Source organism: Anabrus simplex, chromosome 1, assembly GCF_040414725.1.
Source record: "Anabrus simplex isolate iqAnaSimp1 chromosome 1, ASM4041472v1, whole genome shotgun sequence".
In the NCBI taxonomy this organism is placed as follows: Eukaryota; Metazoa; Arthropoda; class Insecta; order Orthoptera; family Tettigoniidae; genus Anabrus; species Anabrus simplex.
This window is the reverse complement of record NC_090265.1, coordinates 812,812,475-812,827,021: the sequence shown is the minus strand read 5'-3', so window position 1 is coordinate 812,827,021 and position 14,547 is coordinate 812,812,475. Positions and strand designations below refer to the sequence as shown.

General features: G+C 41.9%; 1 protein-coding gene across 1 annotated transcript in view; it reads left to right on the top strand.

The window, feature by feature from the left end:
• The window catches only part of LOC136857091 (cytochrome P450 4c3), a 40,266-nt gene extending 26,009 nt beyond the window's left edge, over positions 1 to 14,257 (top strand). The window contains exon 2 of the mRNA XM_067135483.2: positions 13,835 to 14,257. Coding sequence (XP_066991584.2) covers positions 13,835 to 14,242 — 408 coding nt within the window. The 3' untranslated portion in view covers positions 14,243 to 14,257. The remainder of the gene's footprint in view (positions 1 to 13,834) is intronic.
• The last annotated feature ends 290 nt before the right edge of the window (positions 14,258 to 14,547 follow it).

The following is a 14,547-nucleotide window of genomic DNA, read 5'->3' as shown; positions in this document are numbered from 1 at the left end:
GCATTCGGGAGATAGTAGGTTCGAACCCCACTGTCGCCAGCCCTGAAAATGGTTTTCCGTGTTTTTCCATTTTCACACCAGGCAAATGCTGGTGCTGTATTTTAATTAAGGTCAAGGCCGATTCCTTCCCACTCCTAGCCCTTTCCTGTCCCATCGTCGCCATATGACCTATCTGTGTCGGTGCGACTTAAAGCAACTTGTAATAATAATAATAATAATAATAATAATAATAATAATAATAATAATAATAATAATAATAATAATAATAATAATAATAATAATGGCGTGTGGCCACCGGAGAGGCCTGGTGCAGGTCTTTCAGTTTGACGTCGTATAGGCGACCTGCGTGTCTGTGAGAATGGGGCCCTATGTGTGATGAATTCTAATGCTGAAGACGGCACACACACAACCCCAGTCCCCGAGCCATTGGAATAAACCAATTGAGGTTAAAATCTCCGACCCAGCCGGGAATCGAACCCGGGACCAAAGGCCAGCACGCTAACCATTTAGCCATGGAGCCGGACAGCAACTTGTAAAAATGAAATGTTAAATACACAAATTATAGAAGTTTTTCTAAGAGTATAACAACAGCAGAACTTCAGTGTTTACGTAACGCTGAGGCAATAGGATTTGTAGAGCCTGAAATTCAACACCAGCGAAATGAGATACTTTCAACAGCCTACTTCTTCTTGACAAGATCTCCTTGCCCTAATTTTGTTCGTGGTTGTTTCATGATGTCTCTCTTCAACACGTATCTTTGTAGATGTGCGATCATAACAGTGGTACGTATGAACTTTGATCCGTCATCTTGGCTGAGGCGAGAACGAAATCCTTTGGTTACTTCTGCCGTTTGAAACCTTCGTTATCATAAAGTCCGAATAACTCTCATGGCTGCCCTGTGATATCTTGAGTGAGAGATGTACAGGGTGAATCACATGAAATTGCCACCGCGAATATTTCCGAGACGATATGGGCAATTAATGCCCTCAAAATGAAATGAAATGGCGTATGGCTTTTAGTGCCGGGAGTGTCCGAGAACAAGTTCGGCTCGCCAGGTGCAGATATTTTGATTTGACACCCGTAGGCGATCTGCGCGTCGTGATGAGGATGGAAGACGACACATACACTCAGCCCCCATGCCAGTGAAATTAACCAATTTGGTTAAAATTCCCGAACCTGCCGGGAATCGAAACCGGAACCACTGTGAACAAAGACCAGCACGCTAACCATTTAGCCATGGAACCGGACAATTAATGCGCTATTTTCAAAGAGTGAAAGTATACACGAGGCTCATAAACCAGGAGCGGCTGAGTAAACCGATAAATCCAGAAAAGCATTTTTTCGAGAATCTATAAACATTCATAAACTTGTGGTTACTCAAGTATTGAAGAAAAAGACTATACTAAATGGAGTAAGAGAAAACAATATTCCGAGAGTTAAATCAAATGTGAAATATATATTTTAAATGTGCAGGTACTGAACTCTAGAAAATGGACGTATATGGTTTTGATCCGATTGCCTGGAGTCATCGGATTTGATCAGACCACAGCGAATATGTTTACTCAAGTAGGTAATACATGAGAATACCATTTGGTTTAAACCAAACAAATGCAGTTTTATTATATTAAAGATGAAATTTCATAATCCAAACAATCACACTGGTCATCTTCATGTACTTGTCATCTTCTTCATTGTTTTTATTATCTTAAAGCAGGCCCCAAAAATATATCATCATCATTTGGCCCGTCCTTTCAAAATTGCTTGACAATCAAACCTATCACGTCCTAATTCCATTGGTGGAAAAAATATCCAAACACCATGAAATAAGGAATATAGAATACTAACATTTTGGAAATATATTTGTCGAGGTAACATATTTAACTGATTAAAGGTACAATACTACAGGATAATACTCGCGCGAGAAAAGCCATCGCAAATGTGCCATGCTGGACCATTAACAACCGGTGTAATCGCCTGATTATTGAATGCTGACATGAAAACGTGCATGCATTGTGTCGTACCCCGTACAGATGCCGGATGTCAGCTTGCGGGATGGAGTTCTATGCTTGTTGCACTTGGTCGGTCAATACAGGTACAGTTAATGCTGGTTGTGGATGACGCTGGAGTTGTCGTCGTCCAATGATGTCCCATACGTGCTCGATTGGTGACAGATTGGGGGATCGAACAGGTCAAGGCAACATGTCGACGCTCAGTAGAGTACGTTGAGTTACAACAGCGGCATGGGGGCGTGCATTATCCTGTTGGAAAACACACCCCCGGGAATGGTGTTCATGAATAGCAGCACAACAGGTCGAACCGCCAGATGGACGTACAAATCTGCAGTCAGGGTGTGTGGGATAATCACAAGAGTGCTCCTACTATCATAGGAAAGTGCTCAACTCCCGGTGTAGGTCCAGTGTGTCGACACCGCAGACAGGTGGAATGCAGGCACTTACCTAGCCTCTTTCTAACCAACACACGGCCATCACTGGCACCAAGACAGAACTGGCTTTCATCGGAAAACACAATGGACCTCCACTTCATCCTCCAATGAGCTCTCGCTTGACACCACTGAAGTCGCAGGCGGCGGTGGTTTGGTGTAAGTAGAATGCACGCTGCAGGGCGTTTGGCTCGGAGATATCCTTCAAGTAACCGATTTCGAACAGTTCGTTGCGTCAATGCGGTGCCAACTGCCGCTCGAATTGCTGCTCAAGACGCAGTCCGCTGCACCACAGCCATGCGCCGAATACGGCGGGTCTCCCTCTCGATGGTGCCACGGGGACGTCCGAAGCCCGGTCTTCTTGCGAGCGTACCTTCTCGTGACCACTGCTGCAGGCACTCATGCGCAGTGGAGACATTCCTGCCAAGTCGTTCTGCAGTATCCCCAAAGGAAAACCCACCTTCACATACCCCTATTATACGGTCTCCTTCTACCGCAGTGAGCTGTTGATACTGGCCTCTTCGTCGTCGTAAAGGCATTCTTGACCCATTCACAGTTACTCCGTCCAGTCTCACGGGTAACTAACGCTCTCGCACAGTACAGTCCTGAAACCTGATGTGCAACGTCATGGGATTCCACTAGCGTTTCGCTAATGCTATTTGCGGGACATTTGAATAAACGTTGTCTTTTAGATGTATAAACACGCCTACCAATGTTTGTTAATCTAGCACAACCCCTTTCTGGTGTTTGGAAATGTTTTCCGCCACTGTATTTTGAGCTATTACACTATTTAATGTCTTCAAGGATTGTGGATGACTTCCTCCTCTTTCTAGGAAACAAAAACTCTTCATTTCTTAAATAGACTCATTATTACAAAGTATTTTACTTAAATATTTCCGTTTTTCTTCACTGTCCTTTTCCATAATATATTCTGAATTTCTGTAATCATTAAGAGAGGAATCCCCGAAGGCAGTATAATTGGACCGTTATGCTTTCTTCTTTTTATAAATGATATGAGTAAAGAACTGGAATCAGAGATAAGGCTTTTGGCGGATGATGTTATACTGTACAGAGTAATAAATTAGAAGATTGTGTGGAACTGCTAAAAACCTTGACGATGTTGTGAGATGGACAGCAGGCAATGGTGTGATGATAAACGGGGTTAAAACTCAGGTTGTGAGTTTCGCTAATAGGAAAAGTACTCTCAGTTTTAATTACTGCGTTGATGGGGGTGAAAGTTCCTTATGGGGATCACTGTAAGTACCTAGGTGTTAACATAAGATAATATCTTCATTGGGGTAATTACATAAACGGGTTTGTAAATAAAGAGTACAGATCTCTGCACATGGTTATGAGGGTATTTAGGGGTTATAGTAAGGAACGAGTTGCTAGACTAAGTGGTAGGCCTATGTTGCGAGCTGTCAGTGGAGAGATGGGGGAGTATGACATCAGTAGACGGATAAGTTTGAGTGGTGCCTTTGCTGGTGGGACCTAGTGTTTACAGTGCACTATGTCTTCTGGTTTGGGCTAGAGCAATTTTGTTACTTTCATTGATCTGTCTCAGCTTTATTCTTGGCTTTGACAAAATGAAAGTGACTGAGGTATGAGTGATGCTAGTAATGCCATTCCTTCTCAAGCAGTCCCTGCTATGAATGGTGTGAAAATATTGCTTATAGGGTCAGTTGGTGCATGCATTTCAGTGGGCTTGGCAGACTGATATGTAATAGCAACTTCTGGCTCGGTGAGGAAAGCAACGGGAAACTGCCTCACTCCTCATTTCCCTAGTACGCCTCTTCAGTGATGCCCAGGCCATCTATGACAGCTGATGGCGGAACTGTTGAGGATCCAACCAGCCTACGGGATGAGGACTAAACATACATACAGTAATGATGTAAAGGAGAGGGCGTACAAGTCTGTGGTAAGACCCGAACTAGAGTATGGTTCCAGTCTATGGGACCCTTACCATGATTACTTGATTCGAGAACTGGAGAAAAATCCAAAGAAGAGGAGTTCGATTTGTTCTGGGTGATTTTCGACAAAAGAGTAGCGTTACAAAAATGTTGGAAAGTTTGGAATGGGAAGACTTGGGAGAAAGGAAACGAGTTGCTCGACTAAGTGGTAGGTCTATGTTGCGAGCTGTCAGTGGAGAGATGGCGGAGTATGACAACAGTAGACGAATAAGTTTGAGTGGTGTCTTTAGCAGTAGGAAAGATCACAGTATGAAGATAAAGTTGGAATTCAAGAGGACAAATCGGGGCAAATAACCGTTTATAGGAAGAAGAGTTAGGGATTGGAGTAATTTACCAAAGGAGATGTTAAATAAATTTCCAAATTATTTGCAATTTTTTACGTAAAAACTAGGTAAACAACAGATAGGGAATCTGCCACCGGGGCGACTGCCCTAAATGCAGATCAATGGTGACTGATTGGTTGATTGATTGATCAGTGGTATATGGTGGGATCAAGACGTGGGCTACCACTAGAGTTAGGTTACCCCTTCTTAGTAATTGGTTTAGTGAATGTCAAGCCTTAAGCGTTTTGACTGCAGCCAATAGCCAACGGAGAAGCTTACTTTGTTGTCAAGGCTGCTTCACAAGCTACTGTCCTGGCCTCTGCTACTGCCAATGCTCAACCCGTGATCAGTGGAGATGGTCGCCTAAGGTTTAGCATATTGAAGTCCGGCTTTGTGGTTAAATGGATAGAATGCTTGTGCTTGGTCCGATGGCTCCGGTTCAATTTTCAGAATCAGCCCCCACATACTGTTAATTCCCCTGGCTTGGCCGTGCGTGTAGAGGCGCGCGGCTGTGAGCTTGCATCCGGGAGATAGTAGGTTCGAATCCCACTATCGGCAGCCCTGAAAATGGTTTTCCGTGGTTTCCCATTTTCACACCAGGTAAATGCTGGGGCTGTACCTTAATTAAGGCCACGGCCGCTTCCTTCCAAGTCCTAGGCCTTTCCTATCCCATCGTCGCCATAAGACCTATCTGTGTCGGTGCGACGTAAAGCCCCTAGCAAAACAAAAATTCCCCTGGCTTGGGGACTGCGTATTTATGACGAGGTCACCATTCATTTTATCTTCATTAAGTCACCACTAACCCTATACAGATGCCATGCGCTATTATTATTATTATTATTATTATTATTATTATTATTATTATTATTATTATTATTATTATTATTATTATTATTATTAAATTAAAACGTTGAATTTTACAACGGTCGTATCCATCGTTCACTGGTTAATTACCTTCCTCGGGACATCAGTGATGGTATCCGACCCATGATCACGGGTTCGATTTCAACCAACAAAAGAGAACACTAAAGCAGAAAAATTATATTTCATTTTAGCAGATCTACCTATAAAAATAAAACTATATTACTCCTATAACAGCAGCCATGCAGTGTCTTCCTGCAAGGATGAGGAAGTAGCCTAAACGGGAGTGAAGTACCAGCACTCTGTTATCTGTATAATTAAGTCAGATGAGTAAAGCATGGTTGATAGCAGTGGCGATCTGACGGACCGAAACCTAGCACACCTATCCCCGCCGGTCCCCGCGCCTGCCGGGCATACAGCAGCAAGCTGCGTGAGGTGAGTCGAGGGGAGAGGGACGAGAATCTGGGCTGCAATATCAGTCTCCGAAGCCTTATTCACAGAAATATGTACGACGTTTTTTCCTCATTGCTTTCAAGGTGTGTTAATGGAGCAATGTGTCAGATGCTTACACTATAATGTGCTTTAAATTTCCGTCGTTCGCATTTGAGGTTTGGGCTTCACTGGTAGCCTTGTTTTTTTTTTTTTTTTGCTAGGGGCTTTACGTCGCACCGACACAGATAGGTCTTATGGCGATGATGGGATAGGAAAGGCCTAGGAGTTGGAAGGAAGCGGCCGTGGCCTTAATTAAGGTACAGCCCCAGCATTTGCTTGGTGTGAAAATGGGAAACCACGGAAAACCATTTTCAGGGCTGCCGATAGTGGGATTCGAACCTACTATCTCCCGGATGCAAGCTCACAGCCCTGCGCCTCTACGCGCACGGCCAACTCGCCCGGTGATAGCCTTGGTAGCCCTCAGTGTACGCCACTGTGATTGATTGATTGAAAATTAAAGTAGGGACGATTGGAATCGCAATGACTTTTATTGCAGGGTCCTAATGCAAATAGCTCATGAAATACCGTAATTTCTATCTGGGAGTGCTGCCTGCTCGAGTTGGCCGGCGACGATGATATAGGAAAGGAGGAATCAGCCGTGGACTTCATTAAGTACGGCTCCTTCATTCGCCTGGTGTGATCATAATACTAATAATAATTAAAAAGTGAGGTGTATCAAACAGGAGAGAGATTTCCATCTCTGTAAGAACGTTTAAAAGTCCAAATAATTTTCCCTTCGCTTCAGACTTCGACACTATGAAACCGTGGTAAGACCTTCGGTACTTTATGCCTCAGAATGCTTGAACATGTTCAAGAAGGGACAACTGAGGAATTTGGAACTGAAAGAAATCCTGAGAAAAATCATGGGTCCCATTAAATAGGGATGTGAATACAGAATGGGGCATAACAACTGCTTTACCAACATTTAGAGAGCGTAACATCAGCCATGAGAAAGAGAAGAGACATCTTCTACAATCACACAGTCAGAATGAACAACAGGAGACTGACTTCAAGAATCTTCAACACTATTTTTAGAAGGAAGGGGACAAATGGTAAATGGACGAAACTGGTTAGAAATGATATAGAATTTTTAAAAACTGATCCCAAAGGATGAATGAAAGGATGAATCAAGGATGAATTTAGAATGCTGATCAGAACATCCGACACTCTCCACTCACTTTTTTTTTTTTTTTTTTGCTAGTTGCTTTACGTCGCACCGACACAGATAGGTCTTATGGCGACGATGGGACAGGGAAGGGCTAGGAGTGGGAAGGAAGCGGCCGTGGCCTTAATTAAAGTACAGCCCCAGCATTTGCCTGGTGTGAAAATGGGAAACCACGGAAAACCATTTTCAGGGCTGCCGACAGTGGGGTTCGAACCTACAATCTCCCGAATACTGGATCCTGGCCGTCTCCACTCACTAACGCTAGAATGGGGGTGAAGTGGACTCAGGAATGAAAAGCTACCCACGGTGCAAAGATGAAGGAATACTGGTCTAAGAAGAAAGCTCATCAGAGTTAGGAACCACGTGATCCAAATGGCCTCAACGAAACAAGAAATAATACTAATTCAGCTGGTTACCTCCCTTCTGCGATTTCACACGATGCAATTTCAACTTATGGAGCATTATTAAGAATGCCATCTACTCAAAGAAAAACACACGATTTGTATGCGTTGGAACAATAATATGAAATTGCTTTTGATGAACTAAACTAAAGCGGATGTTTTTTTTTTAATCAAAGAATTGTCACTCTGTGTGTGATCGTTACTTGCAATGTTTCGAAAATGGAGGGATGACAAGTCCAGCAAGTACAGTAGATTATTAGTCTATTCTATGATGTTTTGCTAGAAATACAGATTTCCCTTGCTTTTCTTGTTTTCTTTTTGTTTTTACAATTTGCTTTACGTCGCACTGACACAGGTTTTGTGGCGACGATGAGATAAAAGGGTTAGGAGAGGGAAGGAAGCGACCATGGCCTTAATTACGTTACAGCCATGTGTAAAAATGAGAAAATCACATTCAAGACTGCCGAGAGTGGGGTTCGAACCCGCTATCTCCCGAATGCAAGCTCATAGCTGCGCGTGCCCTAATCGCACGGCCAACTCGCTCGGCATATGCCTGGCTAAAAAAGTACCGTCATGTTAGTTTTCTCCTAGAGGAAACTGGTCTCTGGTCCATCCTGTACACCACGGCATGCGACATCGATTGACACTTCGCAGTCTTCATTTTCATTTCCAAACAAAGAACGGAGTTTTAAACCTTCGAACATTTCCACAGAAAATTGTCTTCTTTCCCAACATAAGAAGGTCAATAAGAGTAATGTAACACGAAAGCTTTGAAGGCATATTTCGAAGTCTGTTTATAACTTGGGAAGTATTCACATAGTTGGAGAGTCATTAATGTTGCCAGCAGCAAATGACATGGTCAGTAAGCTTGCGGAGGGTACAGCGCAACTTACAGAACTGAATTCGTAATCCTAAGCAATATATGAAATATTTCGTTTCTGTTTAGTTACAACTATTATTAGTCTACTGTTAAAATTATTATTACCATTATTGTTATGGCAAATAAATAATAATTATATAATAATAATAATAATAATAATAATAATAATAATAATAATAATAATAATAATAATAATAATAATAATAACACAGTGCATTCAGGAAGAGATTTTGGGAGAATAAGAAGACGAAATCTGTCAAGCTAACGAATAAGTTCAATCGCGCACTTTGAATGAGCATAATGAAGAAAGAAGGATAAAAATAAAATTTTTATCCATTTCATCACTTTTTTATAGGTTAGGTTTAAAAAATATTCCTAAGTTTAAATTATATTAGCTTCATATACTTGTTAACCTTAGCTTAGTATAAGAGAAGACTTCTACTGTAGCCTTGACTACGCGAAACAAGATATGACAAATAAATAAAAATTAAAAACATAATAAAATAATTGGAATCGCCCACCTGTGTTAACGTAATGTTGAACTGGTAGCAGAAAGAAAGAATATGTAAACTTGTCATTTGAACATGGCTTACATAATAATAATAATAATAATAATAATAATAATAATAATAATAATAATAATAATAATAATACCGAGATCGATAGCTGTAGTCGCTTAAGTGCGGCCAGTATCCAGTATTCGGGGATAGTGGGTTCGAACCCTACTGTCGGCAGCCATGAATATGGTTTTCCGTGGTTTCCCATTTTCACGCCAGGCAAATGCTGGGGCTGTACCTTAATTAAGGCCACGGCCGCTTCCTTATTACTCCCAGCCCTTCCCTGTCCCACCGTCGCCATAAGACCTACCTGTGTCACCTATGTCAGTGCGACGTAAGGCAACTAGCAAAAAAATTAATAATAATAACAATAATCACAATATTAATAATCATGTTAGAGTAGCACGCCTCCCTCTTACCTGGAGGCCCCGGGTTCGATTCCCAGCCAGATCAGGGATTATTTGAACCTGAGTGCTGGGTTGAGGTCCAGTGAGCCTACATGATTACAGACTGAGGAGTTATCTGACGATGAGATTGTGGCATCGGTCTAGAAAGCCATGGAAATAGCTGACAGGATTCGTCGCGCTGACCATCCGTCACGTCGTAACCTGCAGGCCTTCGGGCTGAGCAGCGGTCGCTTGGTACGCCAAAGGACCTTTGGGGGCTGGTAGCGCCGGGGGATTATTTGTTTATTAATAATTATCATCTGAAGTATGTTATACTACGATGTGCAGGTATTTTGATGTAATGTCATGTTAATTTCGACGTTTTGGTTTATTCTATTGGATGACAGAGAAAGGTTAGGCGAACTTATAATGGGTTTCAAATAATTTAGTCCGGTAACACTGAATTTGTCATCCGAGATATTTCACATGATTAGTGAAGTTTCCAAGGAATATACAGTCAGAAAGTTGAGAATGTAGAAAGGGAATGTGTGGTACAAGGATGCTGTAGTGGAAATGGCACGGGAATGCCTAGAAACAACTGTGTGCAAAGAAGGAGAGAAAAAGCGAACATTTTGATGGAATGATTATGTCGCATTTTACGATAGGTATTTAAATTCGTAACACGTTCATAAAATTCGAAAATGGCTGTGTATTGTCTCGACAGCAAATACTGACGAAAAATACCTACCATGTGACAGATATTCTCGAAATATACGAAGAGTTATTTTATGCTGCTGGTTTAATATAGCACTGATACATCGGACTTTTTCGGCGATGGAATGATGGGAAAGGTAGCGGCCGTGGCCCCAGCATTTTTCTCGTGTGAAAATGGGAAAAATGTTATTTAGGGCTGCCGACGGTGAGATTCGAACCCACTTTCTCTCGAATGGAAGCTCAGAGTTTCGCGACCCTAGCATGGCCAACTCGGCTCCGTCGAAATAAAGTAACTGATCGTTCAAATATAAACTTGTGTCCGGAGGTTGTGATACTTTTATAAGGCACACCTCCAGTGGATATGAGCTACATGCAGTAAATATTTTAACCACACACGTTACCAGCCGCCCTGCGACATTTATGTTACGTTATACGTACAGCAGTTCATTGAGGAATTTGATTTATTTTAGCCTTATATTTGAATAAGTTTTCCTTTAAGATAGTTGTAGATATATTCTTTAGGTTATAAGATGACATTTTTTGTTATTATCCACTCTCTATTTATCCTATAATTATTCATCGGTAGTAATCTTAATATTGTAATTCCTTATCTGACTTACACATCTCAATAACAGTAATTGATTACAAAGATATTTTAGATTCTTCTATCTTCTTATCTTAATCTGTTTACCCTCCAGGGTTGGCTTTTTCCTCGGACTCAGCGAGGGATCCCACCTCTACCGCCTCAAGGGCAGTGTCCTGGAGCTTCAGACGTTGGGTCGGGGGATACAACTGGGGAGAATGACCAGTAACTCGCCCAGGTGGCTTCACTTGCTATGCTGAACAGGGGCCTTGTGGAGGGATGGGAAGATTGGATGGGACAGGCAAGGAAGAGGGATGGAAGCGGCCGTGGCCTTAAGTGAGGTATCATCTTGGCATTTGCCTGGAGGAGAAGTGGGAAACCACGGAAAACCACTTCGAGGATGGCTGAGGTGGGAATCGAACCTACCTCTACTCAGTTGACCTCCCGAGGCTGAGTGGACCCCGTTCCAGCCCTCGTACCACTTTTCGAATTTCGTGGCAGAGCCGGGAATCGAACCCGGACCTCCGGGGGTGGCAGGTAATCACGCTAATCACTACACCACCGAGGCGGACATATATTTTAGATTAATAGTGTAAAAATAAAAATTTGTATGTGGTTAACTGTAAGAGAGGGCCAAGAGCCCTTACTTCCCCACTTATTCAATAAATAAATAAATAAATAAATAAATAAATAAATAAATAAATAAATACATAAATAAATAAATAAATAAATAAATAAATACCTTCAGCAGCCTGCCTTATGGTCTGTCACCGAGGTTAGCCGGTTCGAGTCCAGTTGGCAGAAAAAATTTTCACCGTCAGAATGTTGGCGGCCAGGGTAGGGGAGGTGGTGGTATACAATTTCTGATCACTAGGTTGTGTGCCAAAAGCCTGGATTAAATTCCAAACCTTTCTGCAGTGCTCGTATTGAGTGAGGGCATATGACGCTGTTGATGGTGATTCGTCTGTCGGACGGTGACGTTAAGCCTTGAGCGGACCCTTTGGTGCTATTTGAGAGGACTAGGCTATGTGCCGACACCGGGTTTCACCCTCTCTCTTCCTACTGTCATATATCACATCATTCATTTCATCTCATCAACTCCTCTGATGAGGTGGACCTCAGGAAGGGCATCCGGTCATAAAAACCCGCCACCACAGATTCATCTCACCTCATACCCGACCCCGTAGAGAAACGGGACAAGGGTTGGACAAACAGAGATACCTTCAGTGTCATTCTGGAATAATTTATGAATTTTGCTTCTTTCTCTAGTTTGTTAGATTTTATGCATTTTGTTAATTATGGCTACCTTCTGAAGGTAGCTGCGCAACAAATAGAATAATACTCCCGTTGGTTGGGGCTTAGAATATCTCCACGGCTTTCCATGCCTATCGTAAAGGGCCATTGAAGGGGGTGGTCCCAGGTTCTAAACTTGAGACCACCGAATCCCTGGCGAAATGTAGCAGTCCTTCCACATTTGGTTCTTCTATCAGCTTCACTGCTTTCATCTTTCTATCGGACCACCCTTGGTCAATGCTATCTGACTTCATTCTACTGAATTCATTGCATACATTTCACCCTGTACGCCTTCTCAAAGATCATACTGCTACACAATAAGTTGTCCAGATCCTGTCCAATGGCAGATTTAGAGGAAATAAGCGTTTGTTTTGTCTTAAAGTGTCAAGGCTGCCAGTAATTCAAGTAGATTCAAAGATGGCCATCAGATTAGCAGGCTTTATCTTTTATGTCGTTGCTGAGAGATGTATAAAAGGCTCTTCTATCAAAGAGGCCTCATCTCGCCATACTCTAGAGAACTAATTATTTCATTCGTCCTGAATCAGTTTCCTACTTTCGATGCACTGAATCCCGCTCCTGTCGACTCTCTCGAAAACGATTCGTTGGATGCAAATAAATTAATCGTTATCACGTTGAGTTTCATTTATTGAAAGGCATGTTTATATTAAGTAGAGGACCCGCGCTGATCCACAGTGTTTATTATAAGTAGGTCAGATAACTCCTCTCGATATGCCTGTCGTAGTCATATTGTTTTGTCTGCCCTTCTCAATGGTTTTATGAACATTTGATAAGAGGCGCGTTATGGTATGGCACAGTTCCTAGTCAGAATTCGTCCATTCTGATGTCAACATGCCGTCTGCTTGGTAAAAATCTATCCATAATTATATTCGCTTTCTTCCTGCAGTTCTTGATGTAAAGCTTGGTAGTGTGTCGTAGAAGGCAATGGTATTTTTAATCGCAGTTCTGTTACATATAGAACGATTGTCATGTGAGTTAATGGGTTATCTCAAAGGAGCTTTTTTTTTTTTTTTTTTTTTTTTTTTGCTAACGGAGAACATTTTAAAGATACATATCCTTCGATAGATGTTCCCAGATAATGTCTAAGGCGCATGTCGTGATGGAGGTGTTTCTGTACGTAGACATATTTCTCTTAGCAGCACGTAAGTTATTACGAACGCTTTGCCATCTGTTGAGTAGATTTGGAAGCTGTGAAACGTTAGAGAATCAAAGAGTATCTAGCAGAGAATAGTATTATTCCGTGATCAGATAAAGTGTATTCTCTCTGGCTTGACAGGTAGTAATCAAACATGGCTGCATGCAATGACATTACTATGGATGAAAATCACTCATATTGGGATATTAATGAAAGTGTTAGTAGTTTATCAATCTGCTAAGTACAGAATGTATTGTGGGTTAGAGTAAGCCTTCGGCTGCAGTTATTGGAGTGATCATTAAATTACCTGATTTTATGATTACTGAAAGTTGGCTGAACTTAGAGACCTATCAATGTCTCCTGATTCACCGGCAGGTAGTTCCGGAGAGAATAAAATGGTAATGAAACAAATCGGTCCTGTAGAATGGACGGACGGATTTGTCAAAGCTGTTTGTAATAAACTCTTTCAATAAATAGATTTTATTTTCCCAAAGGGAAAACTGACACCTTTTCATTTCTCGTCTAATGAACCCATTTATGCCCTCCTTCTTGTTTTCTAGTAACACTGAATTTAAAAAGTGGACTCAGTTTTCAGACATATTATTTGTTGTTTCAGGAGACCATGAGGCTGTTTCCTCCAGTCTTCCACATGTTCCGAGAAGTACCTCAGGAAGTGAAGCTCAGTACATGCACTCTCCCAGCAGGGTGCGTGGTGTCCACAATGGCTTACTTCGTCCACCGAGATCCTCGCTACTTCCCAGACCCTGAGCGCTTCGACCCTGACCGCTTCCTGCCCGAGAAGTCCTACGGACGACATCACTATAGCTACATCCCATTTGGAGCAGGACAACGCAGTCATATCGGCTACGAGTTCGCTGAGATGCAGATGATCACAACACTAGCTACTGTGCTCAGGAAGTACCGAGTTTTGCCTGCAGTCACATACGACAGCCTACAACAGCTGGAAATTTCAACAGTGGCTAGGCCATCATGTGGATATAAACTGAAGATGCTACCACGATGACAATATTTCAGAGAATCTCAGGAAAAACAAACCATCTTTACTATTACCATAAATAAATTATCTAATCATTTTGCAATGAGATAGATACTCACCCATTTTCCCTCTGTATTGACTTCCCAGTTCTTTTATATTACAATATGTCACAATTATTGGTATTGAATACATCTGTGGTACCAGATACAAGAAAGAAGCTTTGCGTATACAGTGGAAACTCGATATCTCGAATCATCTCGCGACCTAAATTTTATTTCGAGTTATCGAAATTTTTGAGCATGTATAACACATAATTAAATCATATGTATCTA